This window comes from Plectropomus leopardus, chromosome 1 (assembly GCF_026936395.1).
Source record: "Plectropomus leopardus strain MGB_pleo_1.0 chromosome 1, ASM2693639v1, whole genome shotgun sequence".
Classification (NCBI taxonomy): Eukaryota; Metazoa; Chordata; class Actinopteri; order Perciformes; family Serranidae; genus Plectropomus; species Plectropomus leopardus.
The window spans coordinates 33,865,664-33,881,744 of NC_142176.1; the positions used below are offsets into that span (position 1 = coordinate 33,865,664).

At 39.5% G+C, this 16,081-nt stretch overlaps 1 protein-coding gene across 1 annotated transcript; it reads right to left on the reverse strand.

The window, feature by feature from the left end:
• Positions 1-643: 643 nt before the first annotated feature.
• heatr3 (HEAT repeat containing 3) lies at positions 644-16,049 on the reverse strand. The gene is made up of 15 exons (XM_042482678.2): positions 15,755-16,049; positions 14,734-14,906; positions 12,413-12,500; positions 11,999-12,099; positions 10,878-10,987; positions 9,201-9,341; positions 8,707-9,008; positions 6,600-6,690; positions 6,240-6,394; positions 5,854-5,936; positions 5,106-5,242; positions 4,823-4,911; positions 3,339-3,482; positions 3,094-3,270; positions 644-2,091 (listed from the first exon to the last, which is right to left on the reverse strand). The coding sequence occupies exons 1-15, from the start codon at positions 15,893-15,895 to the stop codon at positions 1,978-1,980; spliced, it is 2,046 nt and encodes a 681-aa protein (XP_042338612.2). The 5' UTR covers positions 15,896-16,049; the 3' UTR covers positions 644-1,977.
• Positions 16,050-16,081: the final 32 nt, after the last annotated feature.

Here is a 16,081-nt window from a genome sequence, read left to right on the forward strand (position 1 = left end):
GTGTACATAACTTATTCTTGGATTTTACCCCCAAAAATATAAAATGAGAATTTGCTACACAACTCCCATGATGTAAATGCACAATACACATTTTACTAGTTGGTGTTAAAATGCTTGCAGTTTCAAGATGCCAAAAAATAATTAATCTATTTACTTATCATTTCATGTGTCAGTATTTTTTTGAGGGGAATTTATTGTTTATACTACAAAATACATTTTTCAGAAGTTTTCAGAATCAAACTTTTTTGAAACATGATTTCAGTTAGCTGGCATATGTGAGGAGACGAAACGCAGGGAGAAAATTAAGAAAAGTATATAACTGCAAACATGTCAAACATCAACATCACTTCAGCACTAATTCCAAATATATATTTTTTTTTTCCTGACTTCTATCATGTACTAACAGATTGCATGATGGGGGTCAAAAGTAGCTTGTTGTAGTTTGTTCTGCATATTGCTCTAACAATGTAACATCAACAATGAATTATAGGTAGTAGTAGCGGCATTTTGCTTTAAACCTAAATACTGTTAGCAGTTGACAAAGTTCAGCTACTTTTTAACAGATGATTACAATTATTACATTCTCGACATCCTAGCCCAGAAATTGTTCATATGATGCAAAAGAAAATCACTTACAGAAATGTTTACGAAATCAGGATTTATTTCAAAAGAAGGTATTCATTCACAGCCCAATGACATGATCTCCCTCAAATTAGAAGTGTTTTATCAATGATATGCAATTTTATTAACATTTCCCTTCAAAAATATAGAAATCCAGAGAAGCTGCACCTTACTCTTACAACATCAGAACTATCAAAAGTTCATTCTGACATTTAGGTAAATGGCATTCGTGGGTGCAAGTAACCCCTCAATCTTTGCCATTTACTGCATTAATGAAAGCTAATGAGCCTTCTGTTACTAAAGCCATGATAATCCGTGGATCAGGTGCAAAACAGATGGCAAAATCCTTGATTTACTAATTTTAGAACTGCTGTTGTAAAACCGTGTTGTCAGTTGCAGCAGTTTTTGATGCTGATTGACCATTGACAGTGGTCATGATACCTAATCTGTTTTCAGTTTGGGCAGTTACTTTATAATGTTACTGACAAAAAATTCTTCCAGTAGAAAATTTGCTGGCGTGATGGCAGAAAAGTTCACAAAAATACCTCTGCGAAATGCCACCACTTCATGCAGAAGTGTGCCTGGCAGAGTGTGCAATTACTGCTAAGAGATGGGAGGTGGAGGGAGCGCAGAGAGGCAGAGGTAGAGAATATGTGTGTATTTCTTAAGGCTAATGCATCTGTCTTCAATAGGTTTTAATGGTATCACAACCTTGGCAGTGAGCGTGCCGAACCCTTTCAGTGTAGTAAGTTACTGAAATGACAGAGTAATTGTTATATTTATCCTCTTTCAATAAGCAAATTTTTTTTCTCAGAAAAATTATGAGTCTATTACACAATAACCGCAACACAAAATCTTCTCTTTTTAAGTAGCTGATGCTACAATCCTCCCAATAATCCTCCCAATAGCTCTGCCTCCCACCCAGAACTGCAAACATCGAAGTGTTGCCCACTGACACATGGCATAAAATCAAGGGCACACCTGTTAAGCCTGGTGTCGGCTCTCCACATATGATCTCTTTAAAATGTTACCAGGGGACGTGAAATTATAAAAACTGAGGTCTGACAATCATTTTGGGAGGGATGATGCATTATCAACTGAGGGGGCAAAAAATAAAAACCTCTCTTTACTGCAACTTGCAGTAACTATAACTAGAAAAAGTAATATCAGATGTCACCCTGTCTCTCTTCGCAACAAATAAACTTTCACATCACCAACTAAAATAATAAATCATCATTGAGAGAATATTAACACTGAAACCAAGCAAAAACAAATGGTTTCCTACCGACATAATAAATACTTGATGGTTTCACCACCACACTCCTGCTGGCATATCTGTCCAAACAAATCAGGTCCTCATTTTTTTACCACCTTCTCCAGATATCCAATGAATCTTCTCAGGTTGACTTTGATGTTGTCGAGCACACACAGCTGCTGGGGGCTATACCTGCCTCTTCCTTCTTTACGAATCTGGTAAAAAGAGAAAAGAAATCATTAAAATTCTGAATAAAAAATGCCCTTACCTTACAAAAAGATTAGAAAGAATGTTTGTCTTCTTTTTTAATTTTGTAAAACAGGGGCAAACATCCACTTAAAGGGACAGCTCGCCTCAAAATCAAAAGTGCAGATTTTTTCCTCTTACCTGTAGCGCTATTTATCAATCTAGATTGTTGTGATGTGAATTGCAGGGTGTTGGGAGATATTGGACATAGAGATGTCTGCCTTCAATACAAAATAATGGCACTAGGTGGCATTCAGCTTGTGGTGCTCAAAGTGCTAAAAAAAAAGAATAAACTTGAAAAACGCAATGTCTCTTTCCAGAAATCAAGATCTAGTTGTAATAATCCACAGGCCTTGTTGTAAGCAATTTCATGTAGGAACTATTCTCTTTCAACCACATCCGCCAACTTTATCACTGCACAGAAAGAGGCGTGCATCTACTCACAGATGAGAGGCTCGCACTCATGACAGCACCAGATGTAAACGTTAATGGCGTCCTACTCGGCTGAGCTGTAATGTTAGGTAGCTCAGTCGTGCTAGGTGAGCTGGCAGTAGATGCACTCTTTCTTCTGAGATACAGTTGGCGAGTGTAGTTTTACAGAAAGAAAATAGTACCTGGCTTTTAAATGGGGTTTTTTTGGTATTTCAAACACAATAAGTCAAGTGCCATCTAGTTCCATTATATTGGAGAGACATCTCTACAGCCGATATCTTCAACACTCACAACAAAACTACCTAGATTGATAAATGGCACTAAAGGTAAGAGGAAAAATATGCATTTTTGAATTTGAGGTGATCCGTCCCTGTAAGTCTTATTGTTCACTAACATCCATAAAGTCATTGTAAATAATACAAGAAGGAGAAACATAAATGTTAAGCAGCGGGAGGGATCTGTTTAAATCCTGAAAACGCATTTTAAAATGGCGAGAAATCAACAACAGTGTTCAGTAAGACAAAATCGGCCTCTGGTACCTTGGCTTTGAAGACAGGTTGAAGTGCCTTCAGTGCAGGTAGTAACTGGATGTTTTTGGCAGCCGTCTCTGCTTCCGCTCCATCGGCAAAAACATCGAACATGGCGTCCAGGGCTTCTCCATTTACAACCAAGTTGGCATCCTTTGTGGCAACTTGAAGTAAGGCGTTTCCAATCATCTGTGGGAGTAGATTTTCTTAGAGGAAGAACAAATATTCCAGGAAAAGAAAAGAGAGAAATATTATACCTGAAGGGTTTCCGCAGTGCCCTTCTCTTTCGCTAATGTGCTGCCAGTGATGCCCAGAATGGCGACGGCGTTGACCCTCACGCTGACAACATCGCAGCGGGTGGCTGCTTCGCTCAGGCTCATCAGCTGCTGGGGGGTCATACACTAACAAAAACAAAACCAACCACGGATATTGAGCTGTCTGAAATAAAGACGTCAGCAGTGGTAAGTGAGAGCTGGCGATGGATATTTAAGTTTGACAAGAATACAAAGTCTAGCTTCTGTGTTGCCTCTGTATTCATTCAGCTCTATATTTATTCAGTCAACACTGGTAACAAACATAAAAATAGGTTAAAGGGCCCTTCCACTAATTTCACACAAGTTCAGTTTTCTTATCATGGAGAGTTCTGGAAAAACAGTTGTGTAATGAGCGCTTTCCAATGTCCAAGAAAAAACCAGGGTCATCTCAGTGTGAGCTTAGAGGATTCATATTCGAATGGAAATGACACATCACAGACTGGAGATGTGTTGTTTAAAAGTTGTGGACATTAACCAGGCGGTAGGACTGCACGATATGAGCAAAATATGTGATAACAGTGTTGAATATCACAATATTACTTGTGATATGAACTTGTGAAATGAACAGATATTAAAGTTCTCAGTTCTTGACTCAGAGTTGCACAGCAGCCATGTTTCTTGTTTATGGTCAAACTGGACTTTCACTGATACCTGCTACCACACTCTTCTCTATTCCGACTGGCAACAGCTGTCTGCTCTTAGAGCACTCACCGTCACTTTCTCGCTGCCGCTCGACCACACACTCGATACGCACTGAGCTACTCCCAGAAGGAGCTGCGCTAATCTTATAACACCAGTCTTCATACTCAACCTAGTCGTATGTTCTTCTCCATGATATCATGAATTCTTTTTTTGTGTTTCAGCTTGTATGTTGTTTAAAAATTGATCGCCATTTCGCTCACTTTTTCTAGCACTGGCCTAATCGAGGCAGCTATGACTGATTGTAAATACTGACCAGATGTAACTTTTTACAGACCCTGGCCATCGAGCAATGCCAGAGTGAAAGCATTAAACAATCAGACATAAACTGCATCTGAAGATGAAATGTAATTTAATAGTTGTTAATATATTAAAAGTCAAATGTCATAGTTCTTCGCTATGTGTGAATCATGCACTTTAACATTGTGATGATGATTAAAAAAAGTTATATATGGTGCAGCTTTACCAAACAGGATAACTGAAGATGCTGTTGAGTTGCTTTATGCTTAAGTTAGGACCTAGCAATTTTTTTCAACTAGAAAAATGCTTCAAACCCATTTGGGACTAAAACCTGCATCGTAGATTTTAACCATTCCTTTTTATTTTTTCTACTTGCAACTTAATTCTTGGGCAATATTTATTTGCTGGAGTAAACCTTGAGAATTGACCATACATGCAAATTTTTAAAACACCAAAGAAAAGGCTTTAGCTTTATGTGTATTCTGTACCTGGGAGATATTTTTGGAGGCAATCATCTGTAAAAGAGACCGCATGGCGCTGATGACGGCCTCGAGGAACTCCTCCTCTTTGGGAATCTCTGAAACACAAGAGAGTAAATTGTACTTTGTAGAATTGTAAATTGTAGAAACTAATTTATTAAATGCCTCAATATTGCAACTTTATAGCAGTAACTCTGGAATCAAACTTACACAAGTTAGTGTTTTTCCTATATTCACGTGTTTTTTCGGTAAATAGTAAACCTACTACTACAATGTCACATAAATGTGAGACCTGCTGCACTGAAAACCAGCGTGGACAGGTGCTGGGCTGCTCCCTGCAGAGCTGCTGCTCCTCCCAGAGACTCTGCGTCCATGCTGGAGAGGATGCTATGGAGGCAGGTCAGAGCCCGAGACTGCACGCGCTGCATCCTAAAGGAGAGAAGTAAAGGTGACTTTGGTCATAGAGATCTTTTCATCAGAGAGTGTGAAAGAGATAAATCAATCTCTAACATCCTAACAAACATCGCCAGAGTGAAGATGCACAAGATATCTGACCTAAACACCTTAAACCAAGGTTCCCACACATTTTATGGACAAAATTTGCAAAGATTTCCAGAACTTTTCAGGGACCCATAATATATTTTTTTTGTGCTTTTTTTTGCCAGACATATCAGATTCAAATTCTATTCAAACATAATTTCAGCCAGCAGGGATACTTAAAGGGTGAGATGGAGAGAAAAATGAGAAAAAGAAAATGTCACAAATCGACAAATATTAGAGCTACATTAAGCCGAAAGCTCCGGAACATAAATTTGCCATCATGTTACATTATGTGGATGATTATCCATGAAACACTTTCACTACACACAACAAAATTCCTTGACTTTCCAAAACTTTCAATGAGTTTCACTAACTCCAAGACTTTTCCAGGCCTGAAAATATGTGATTGTGGATTTCTCTGACTTTTCCAGGTTTTCCAGGTTTTCCAACTGTTAATCTGAGAGTTTAATTAAACCATGGATGAAACATGAGAGGATTACTTTTTTTCCAGGCCCCTCCAGGAGGGATTCTTGTGGCACACATCCATGGCTTCCTTTCGGGGGAACTCTGTCTTTCTGAGAACCTTCAATCGAGAGAGAAAAAAACAGTATTACAACAATCATCTTTATGTTATTTAATGAGGATTTCTATTAAACTGCACAGTGACATAATTGCATGTATTCAGCCTCAGGTAGAAGATGGGTGGAGTTCACTGCATAATCAGCCCCAAATGTTAGGTTTGTAATTATAGCAAAGTATACTAAAAATGACAGTTTAATTAAATTCACATGCTTGTCTAAACGAGCCCGCACTTTGATGAACTCTTCCCTCCTTTCAGCTGTTGACTGATGTGCTGTGTAAACTGATAAAGCAGACAGGTATTTGCCTTTTCTGGGATGCTGTGGTTGATTAAAGCCTCCTGAACCTCAGCTGATAAACACAGTGGAGACATGAGATTGGACACGCCATCACAAAGGCCATCCGGACCCATGTCGCTTTCATCGCTGCTGGACTCCTCCTCCCATTCGTCGTCAGAAGGGTCTTCACACACACACACACACACACAGAATTTGATCAGGGAGGCAAAGACAAACACTACCAATAACAAAAGGCATTTCTAGGCACCCACATTTCATGTAGTTCTTGTTATAATAGCCTAACGCATACTTGGTGGCGGTGTCACAGGGAATAATGTTGATGAAAAGTGCCCGGGGTCAGCACTGCTGTCTGCGCCCGCAACACTCACCATCAGAGCAGCACATGTTGACGATGATCTCTAAGGACGTTTGCTGGGCTGTCAGCAAGGCCGATGCCTCCCTCAGCTCCTCCTTGTCCCTCTGGACAAAAAAACAAGCAGCCATGTGAGTCAACATCCTACCAAAACGATGACTGTTAGCACTGTTATCACCCAGAGTTCAGCTGCCCGCCACAAAGAAGAGATGTATTTCTACAGCTGTACTCAAACATGTTCATGTGCACTTTCTGAACAGTGATGCAAGTCAGACCTGCTTCCAGGGTGTCACATTTGAAGGGGAAGTGAGGTTTAAGTAGAAGTCATCTATTCAGGCTCTGCACACACACACACACACACACACACAAGCACACAAACACACAGAGCGTCTGTGGTTGGGTTTGTTTGGCACCGTTGTGACAAAGAAATGCTTCCCATAACTGTATGTTTACCCTGCTACACTAAGTAAAAACAAAGCTGTCATCAAGATAACCTTATTGCGTAAGCTGCAATATTACAGGCGATTTTGGAACGTCACAATCAATGTAACCCACAGTACCGGGGGCTCTGGTTGTGACTACGATGAGAGGGACAGCTCTGTCTCGCCGAGGTCAGGTCTGGTGACTGTCAGCCTGGTGGAAGCCAGAAGCTGGTCGCCAGCTGAACCTTGCTGAGTGTCCTTAATCTTCTCCCCGAACCCGACAGTATGTCTGCTCTGTCAGTCTGGCTCACACTCCAGGATGACTCGTACTACGGCACCTTTTCACCGAGCATTAACACGCTTCTCTGAAATACAGAATTGGATCGCTTTGTTGCCATAAACACAGACTGCCGTATGCGTCACAGCATTTATAAATGAGGGTAACATGTTTTCATCTACAAGAGCCTTTGCAATCCATTTTTATCAATGATTTATATTGTTGTTACATGTTAACAGGGGAAACACTGCATTTAATCTGGATTTTTAGGTGTCCAAATTTTGTCCTTGAAAAGATCTGGACTCCACAGTGCATATCAGAGGTGTAGACTCGAGTCACATAATTTGAACTTGAGTCAGACTTCAGTCGCAAAATTTGATGACTTCAGACTACACCAGGAAAAAAATTACGAAGACTTGCAACTCAACTTTGAGTTTAACACAAATGAAATCTAAATCTACTTGACTTGATCTTTTTGACTTGAAAATAACTTGGTACATTCTCCCAAGACAATTTGAGTTATATAGTTATAGATATTTCTCCAATATGAAATGAGATAAACACAAGACAGAACAAAAAAATCATTCTGCTGATGAGGTTAAAAGTGCTTTGTGCTATGAAAGGGAAATGTCACACATTTTTGATCATCTTAAATATTTGTGTTTGAAGACAGTCCTAAAACTACAGAGCCCGGGAGAAATGGATGTTTTTTTAGGGGTGGTTTTGGGTTGTTGTATTTTTAGGTTGCGCACCTGAATTGATAAATTGCGCGCACTTTAATAAAACAACACTTAAGAATGAAACAAATCATTCTGAAGCAGAAACAGCCTTCAGTATTGAGATAAAAGCTGCAATCACTTTTTGGCGGATGGAAATGTGCATTTTATGTGTTGTATTGGTCCTTTAAAGGCATTTCAAAAGGTCAAAGGACTGGGTGGGCTATAATCTGTCAAATATGATCACTGTGAATGAAATCAAGTCATTATGAGGCAGAAACAGCCTTTCAGGGACATTATAGAAGCTGCAATCACTCTCTGGCAGGTTGAAAAAGTGTTTTATGTGTTGTGTTAGTAACTCACACACGCATTAAAAAAAAAACATCACTTCTAAATTCCCTCCTGGGCTCCATAAAAAACACCTCTTTGGAATTTCTGTACTATATTTTCTTGCTATTTATCGGCCAACATCCGCAACATATGTGCAGTAAGTTAATCGGGCAATACGTCAGCCTGGCTGATTGATCAGCTTCACTCTAACAACAAAGGAAGCATGCTACTGGCAGTGAAACAGGGTTCAAAATCTCTGTGACGAGTGTAATTCGCTGTGTATAAAGGTCAGCTTGTATGGGAAATGATCTCACAATCTTCTGCACGCATAAAGGGGAGCAGCAACATAGAGAGCATTGAATGAGTAACACCACTTACAGGCAAGAGGTCAGAGAAGTCGTTATCAACCCTCACAGCTTTTCCATTCCTCTTGTGTTTCGGTCCTTCCTCCTCCTCCTCCTCATCGTCCATCTCCTCCACAGCCAATTCTGCTGCAGCCTGGTCCTCTATGTCGGCCCCAGGTGGTGTGTTTTTGTGACGAGTCTCTTCTGCTTGTCTGAGTTCGGGTATCAGTGAACCTGCGTCCAGATCCAGGCACTGTGACAAGGTGGCCACCACAGCATTGATGGTCTGGGCCTGACGGGCAGCAGGTAAACTGCCCTTCATGTTCCACAGCGTCCCTGAGGGACACAGCCGGCAGAGTTACAGCTTCAGGGGCGGCAGTAAAAAATATTATAGCAGTGTTTGTTCCCTGACTGGAAAACTTCTGTCCACGGAGGACTTTTTAATGTCACTTTCAACTTGTGTAATGATAGTAAGTGACACTTTTGAAGAATTTATTTAGAAAAAAAACCAACAGTGTCATATTGTACCTGCAGCCAGTGTCCTGAGGAGAGTGTGTGCCATGTCTTGCTGAGATGTCAGCAGCACGTTCTCCACGACTCCAAGCACAGCAGCGTTCATGCTACACAGCAGCTCTGGGTTATCCTCAGTCACAGTGTGCAAACAGTGAGCTGGCCGAACACAAAGAGGAGACACTAACAGACTGTTTTGTCACACTTGAGAAACCCAATTTAGTTAGAGGTCAGGCTTGACTTCAGGTCTTCGGTATTTCCATTAACGTTGAGAGGAAGGACGGTGTCTGTGCTGTAATAGCTATCTAAGGACATTTGTGACGTGTTTAACTTCAGTGACCGGGTCACACATCTTAAGTCATTCCTGTAATCGACCTCATACATTACAGAGAAGGATGGTCACGTCACCCATAACGTCTATGGATATATTCACAATAACGTCATATGCTGCATGTGGCACGAGTTTAGGCGATAATTTACCTCCATGTAGTTTATTATATAACCTTATGTCTAATGAGCCTGTAGTTACTGTTAAAAGAAAAGATCAGTACCACCCCCATGCTCAATGTAAACAGCATCCGTCTGCGCTCTGGCTCTGCTGCAGTTTAAGGCCCAGGACTAAATACATAAATAAATGTTTAATAATATAATACAATGCAGTAATAATGAATAAATGTATATAAATTAATGCTTGACAAATACATAGCTAACACTAAAATGCATAAATAAAATAATAAATGAATAAATATGTAATTTAATGCATAACATATAATTATATAATAAAATGCTTAAATAAATTAGTAAATGAATAAATATGGAATTTAATGCTTAAAATATAAATATATAATAAAAAGCTTAAAGAAATTAGTAAATAAATAAATCTGCAATTTAATGCTTAATTGTCACAATTTAAAAATCACAAATAGATGGATGAACAAATGTTATGTTAAATGTTGATTTAAATTATTGATTTGTATTATCACTTATTAATTTACTTCTTCATTTATTTACACTTTAAAATATACTTGAATTTTTGCCTATAGTTGACTCCAAAGTCCGGGGGGCGGGTTGACGACAATATTGTTTATTTATTTTATATCATTTATTTTGTGTAATATAAGCATAAATATATGCCTGCAGCTCATTTAGATATGGCAATAGATGCTTTATGGCCATACCCAAATATGACACATTTTTCCATAGCATCTAATGTTTTCTGTCATGACTCATTTAAAAAATAAAACAGCTGATCTCACTGTACAACTGCTGTCATTAACCTGTATTTCTATGTATTTTGTCTGACATATTACTGCCACCTGTCGATCACAGGAACAGTGTGAGACTCTTGGCAGGAATGTGCATCGCGTCACCCGCATACGTGCATATTTTTGTCCATCCTCTCGGGATAAGAGACAAACAAAACAGGGATCCACACATAAAAAGATAAGCTCCTTGGCATTATTGGAGGTCAGAAACACTACAGGAAACCTTTACTGTTAGCAGGGATCTAAATGTCAGTACGTTTTGGAGGAACAATCCCTTTTATGGCAACAGAACCTGTACCAGCAGTAAAGGAACTCAGTGGTACAAAAATCTAGGTTTATCATTGATAATATACCTTGGGTGGCTAGGATATACACACACCTTTATGGATCAATTCTAATGACTAATTAACAGTATATTAATTAGACCTACCGGCGGATAAGGACAGTTCCATGTTGTGTGGGTGTCTCTCCAGACACTGGACAACCAAATCGAGGAGACCGGCTTTGTTGAACACAGACAGCGACTGGCTGCTGCTCTCACTGAGAGGACAAGAGAGACATCACGCATCATCTCTGTGAGTACTTACAGGTAACAGTGTCAAAAAGTGGGCCTGTGAACTAAGAGTACAATTTTCTGGAATGGTTAAGAGAATCTAAATGGGTGAGGAATATAATGATGAAGTATCTTTACTTAGGCAGGAGACATCTACCCGCCTAATGAGCTGCTAACAAGCCCAAAGCAGAGGAGCGGCTCCCCGGAGAAGACTGCATGCAACTATGGAATGAGTCGCAGGACTTCAATGAAAACTGACTAAAACATCCCATCATAAACAAAAGGTTAAAAACACAATACTGTCAGCCAGTTTGGGTTTTTTTTACAAGGTGGTATCACCCTCGAAAAAAGGAGACAGCATGAATTTCCGTCAACTTTCAAGACATACCAAGAAATTGAACGAACTTGCCATTCCAGAAAATTGTTTCACAGTGGCTGGTTTTCTTACAGAATGAAATACAACATGATTTAAATATTGGAGTACAGAGTTAAATGCCTTTTGACCAAGTCATTCAGCTCAGGTCTAATGTTTACCACCTGTGGGTTGGAATAAAATTGACAATTTTTCTTCTGAGTGTGATCATAGAAGAGTACATTAGTTGCTTCCCAAATCAAAAGATTTTAAACCTTAGGGCCATTCCTACAAGTTCTCCATCATTAAATTTTGCATGTATATGCAGTGACGGATCGTCCTTTGGGCCGCATAAGCAGCCGCCTGGGGTGAAACCCAGAGAGGTGAAAACACAATCAATATAAATATAGACAATAATAATTTTTAATAATAATCTTTTTGTGTGTGTGTGTGTGTGTGTGTGTGTGTAAACCTGAAACTAAGCTATTAAAGCTAGCAAAAACAACTAAAACTAAAAATAAGGTAAAATGTTGTTGCTGTTGTATCAATAGAGGCAAAAATGCCCAATAAAATCCTCTTTGGAAACTTTCGAAACTCTCGTGGTATGACCCTGCTGTCGAGCAGCCTGCACAGCCTCTTGGCTCACCATAGATTCCACAGTAGGTTCACCGCCTCGTTGGCTACATCCTCCACAGCATTCTTCTGGTCTTTCATCGTTACAGCGGCGCCCTCAAAACCAGCGCAGCTCTGAAAAAAAAAACAACAACAAGCTACAGATGATAACAAAACCACAAGTGAGGCAGCTTTGCCTTTGTCGAGTGTTAAGAAAAGTGGGCGATCACATTTGAGATGAATTCAGTTTGATACTGTTTCAGGTTCAAGACACTTATTGACCTCAGCGACTGCTCGGCGGCGTGGGTGGAGATATTGTCACTAATTGTGAGTGCCTTGGCTGTGGACTGAAAGCTAACTGCTGAGGGTATGGAGGCATGCTGTAACAGCTGCTGATGAGGAGGAACTGAAGTGATGGGGTGAGCTAAAAGCAGCGGCGGAGTCTCACCTCTCTAAGCAGTGCTGTCAGGGGAGTCATGACGTCGTGCTTCACCATGTCCTCGCACACCTCCTGACCTCCACATGCACTCAGATTCCTGCCAGGGAGAGACATACACTCATCGCTCAGTCGGAGGATAGTCGCTGTCGGAGATGCTGTTCGTATTTGTGTGTTGGTGTGTGTGAGGGGGAGAGCCCGGGGGAGTCCTCATAGCGACTGCTTTATTTTGATATCCAGTACGTGGAAGCCTATACAAGGGTTACTGGAGGACAATTGTCGGGGCGGGTGTTAAGACTGTATTATGACACAAAAACAAGTGTTGATCGTAAAGAGGGTGATGGTGGGTGACGAGGGCTGTCGTCGTTTTATAACTGTTGTCAAACGTCATCACCACTAAAGATTTTTGTTTGTTTTTGGGGAGAGTTCAGGGATGGATGTTTGGGGGTGAACAGATTTTGAATGTAATCAGACTCCCACTTATGAAAAAATAAAACAAAGAATTAAGTGTATATTTGTATGTAATCTGTCATGAGACAGTGATAACAGTGTCCTCAAGAAGACATAACATCAGCCTTTCTTTTGACAGATAGGACTTTTATTGTAGCATGGCGCCCCCTGCAGTAATAACATGACAAATACTTCTGCACCCCATAACCCATAATGCCTTAATGTTACCTATGTATCTTGATTGTAGTAGTGAAAAAAAAAGAAATATCCCCAGGGTTCCCACACATTTTTGAGGACAAATTTCAAAACTTTTCCATAACTTTTCAAGGACCCTTTTTTTCTTTCCCGACTTGCCTTTTTAAAACATACTAGATTCAGACTTTATTCAGACATAGTTTCAGCCTCCAACATGAAGTGTTCAAGGGCCGTCGGATTCTTGAAAATCTAACAATAATTTCTGTTTTAACAGTTTCTGGTTGTGATAAATGGTGTTTTTTTAATGATTTTTTTAAAAGAAACATCCCTTTCAAAAATCTAAGAAAGAAACGGAAAAAATAAATATCACCCCAAATTTTTAAGTTTTCTATTAAAAAAAAGTCTCCTATAAAAAAAATCGCCAATAAATTCAAAGACAGAAAAATCACCAAAAAATTGAAAAAAAAGGAAAAAATGTTTCAGTTTTCTATTTAAAAAAATAATAATAAATAAAAGTGAAGGAAAAAAAAATCACCAAAACTTTTTAAAGAATTCATGGGCTTGGAAGACATGCTTTCTTTTAAATGTTTTGGTCATTTTTCATAACTTTACTGTTACATTAATGTAAATTAATTTATTACACACAACGCATTTTCGGGATTTTTCAAAAACTTTTAATGATTTTTACTATCACCATAACTTTTCCAGGCCTAGAAAATGTTAAGAAATTTCCTGACTTTTCCAGATTTACCATGACCCCGGGAACACTGTAGCCCACATAAAAAAAGCCTAATTGATTTAAATTATGTGTTCTGCATCTTATCCAAACCTTTTTTCCTCCTTTATTATAGGGCTTTTATTTTATTTAGTGATTGTCAATTAATTTTAAGTTTCTTGAACTATCCCTGAACAAATTTTGATTTATTACAGGGAGCACTATCTTGTAATACATAAATACATTTTTGTCTGTTAGTGACACACTGGAGAATGCTGGGAAGTGAGTACGTCACAAAAAACTCCTGAAAAGATTTAGAAGAGGTTTATGCTTAAGTGCAGGGCGTGAGAAAATGTGCCGGTTAGCATTTTGCCATTGCATTTGATTTTTTGAGTGAAACACATGGAAGACAGTGAACATTTTATATCATCATAAAAGTATCTTTTTGGTTTACCAACTTAAGAGGGAAATATCTGGCACTTCTGTCAAATTTTCTTGGCAATTTTTTGATTTTCCCTCCACATGTGAGATTTCACCGCTGTGTGAAATTCGCATCATCCTCATCAAGATGTTATCAATTATTATGAGATTTTACGACCCAACAATAGAAAAAAATATTGAATTAAATCCTTCTTCCCATGTCTGAGCATTTCTAAGAATTTTGAATGATTAACTTCAGTAATTTTAAATTAAATTAAATTTAAATTAAAGGCTTATTTTTTGATTAATAAGTTCTATGACTTTTAAGAGGATCCACGAGAACCCTGGTCACGTGGCACGGTGGTGCAGTGATTCGAGCCTCCCTTCTGTGTGGAGTTGGCATTTTCTCGCCGTGTCAGCATGGGGTTTTCTCGCTGTTCCTTGCTGTAGCTATATGTACTTGTCATCAGCTGCTGTAGTTCCCGTCTCCGCAACGACAAGACCTGGATTTGTGGGTGCGGTCCACACCACACCGCTGCACCATCTGACTCACCTGAGCGCTCCAGTGGCAGTCTCCCTGACTGCCAGGCTGCTGTCCAGCAGCAAAGGGCCGAGGCGCCTCACAGCGTCCCTCTGGAGGAAACCTGGGATGGTCTGACTCTGCTGCACCACCCGAGAGATGCTGGCACATGCAAACTCTCGCACATCCGCACTGGGACTCTGCAACTATGGAAATACACACAAAACATTACACTTACTTTATAAACTGACCTGTTAAAGAATTTATATTACAAGACAGGTTGTAGTTGCGGACAGCATTTAAAATTTGGCATTAGATGACCATTCACAAGCGACAATTGTAAAAATATTAGCGGTCAACAGCTTATCATGGCCTGACTGATTATTGGCGCCGATATTTGGCATTTTGCTAAATATCTAAATCAGCGTTTTATTTTAATCATCATCAACAAAAAAGTGTCAGCATGGGAGGAGCTTTTATTTTGTAAAACCTCAGGGAGCTATTTTTCTTTATTGGTTTTTTTATTCAAATTTTCACTGACTTTATATAAAAAGTTGCCGGGGAACTTGCTGAAGACCTACATAATGCTGGAAGTTTCAGCTTTGATTAAATATTTACTAAAGGCATTTAAACAAAGTCTTGCGTCGGAGTTTGTTATATTCCAAATTCTAAATATTGGCAGATTGACATTTTTTTTTGTTTTGTAAATGCATATCGGTTCCAAATACCGGTTATCGATCTCATTAACTACTAATGATCGTTATCAGTGTTGACCCTGAAAAACCAACATTATCGGTGAACCGTCAAAAGAACTCACCGATAACTTTTAACTTTAAAACAAAAGCCAAGCAACAGAGCTAAATAAGAGTCTTTAGCGTGAAATCACATTCAAATTAATCCTCAGTGGCGGACTAACTAAACTCAAGATCAATTTAGTTACACCACAAAAAGATATTTGTTTGGCATGTATATATGCATATCGACCATGCGGCTATACAACAGAAGTAAGCAGCTACACAGAGTCGTGAAACAGCAGGTTGGACAGTGTCCATACTTTCTCCAGCAGCTCCGCAGCCGGACAGCTCTCAGCTTCGTGCTCCTCTTCATCGGCGTCCACTTCCTTCACAGCATTTGTCGGCAAACCGACCGTGTTAAACTGCGGACGTTTAAATTTAGTGGTTTTACTTTTTCCCATTTCAAACCCTGATAAAGTGCCAACTGCGCATTTAACGTAATTTCTCCCCTTTGGACACTCCGGCTCAACGATCAAACCTCAAACACTCAAGCTTCCGTCCGGCTGGAGGAGGCCATGTGGAGGATTGCTTCATGCCGTAAAGCGGTCGTTGCTGACAGAAAGCAGAGAAGCTGTCGCAAAAAAAAA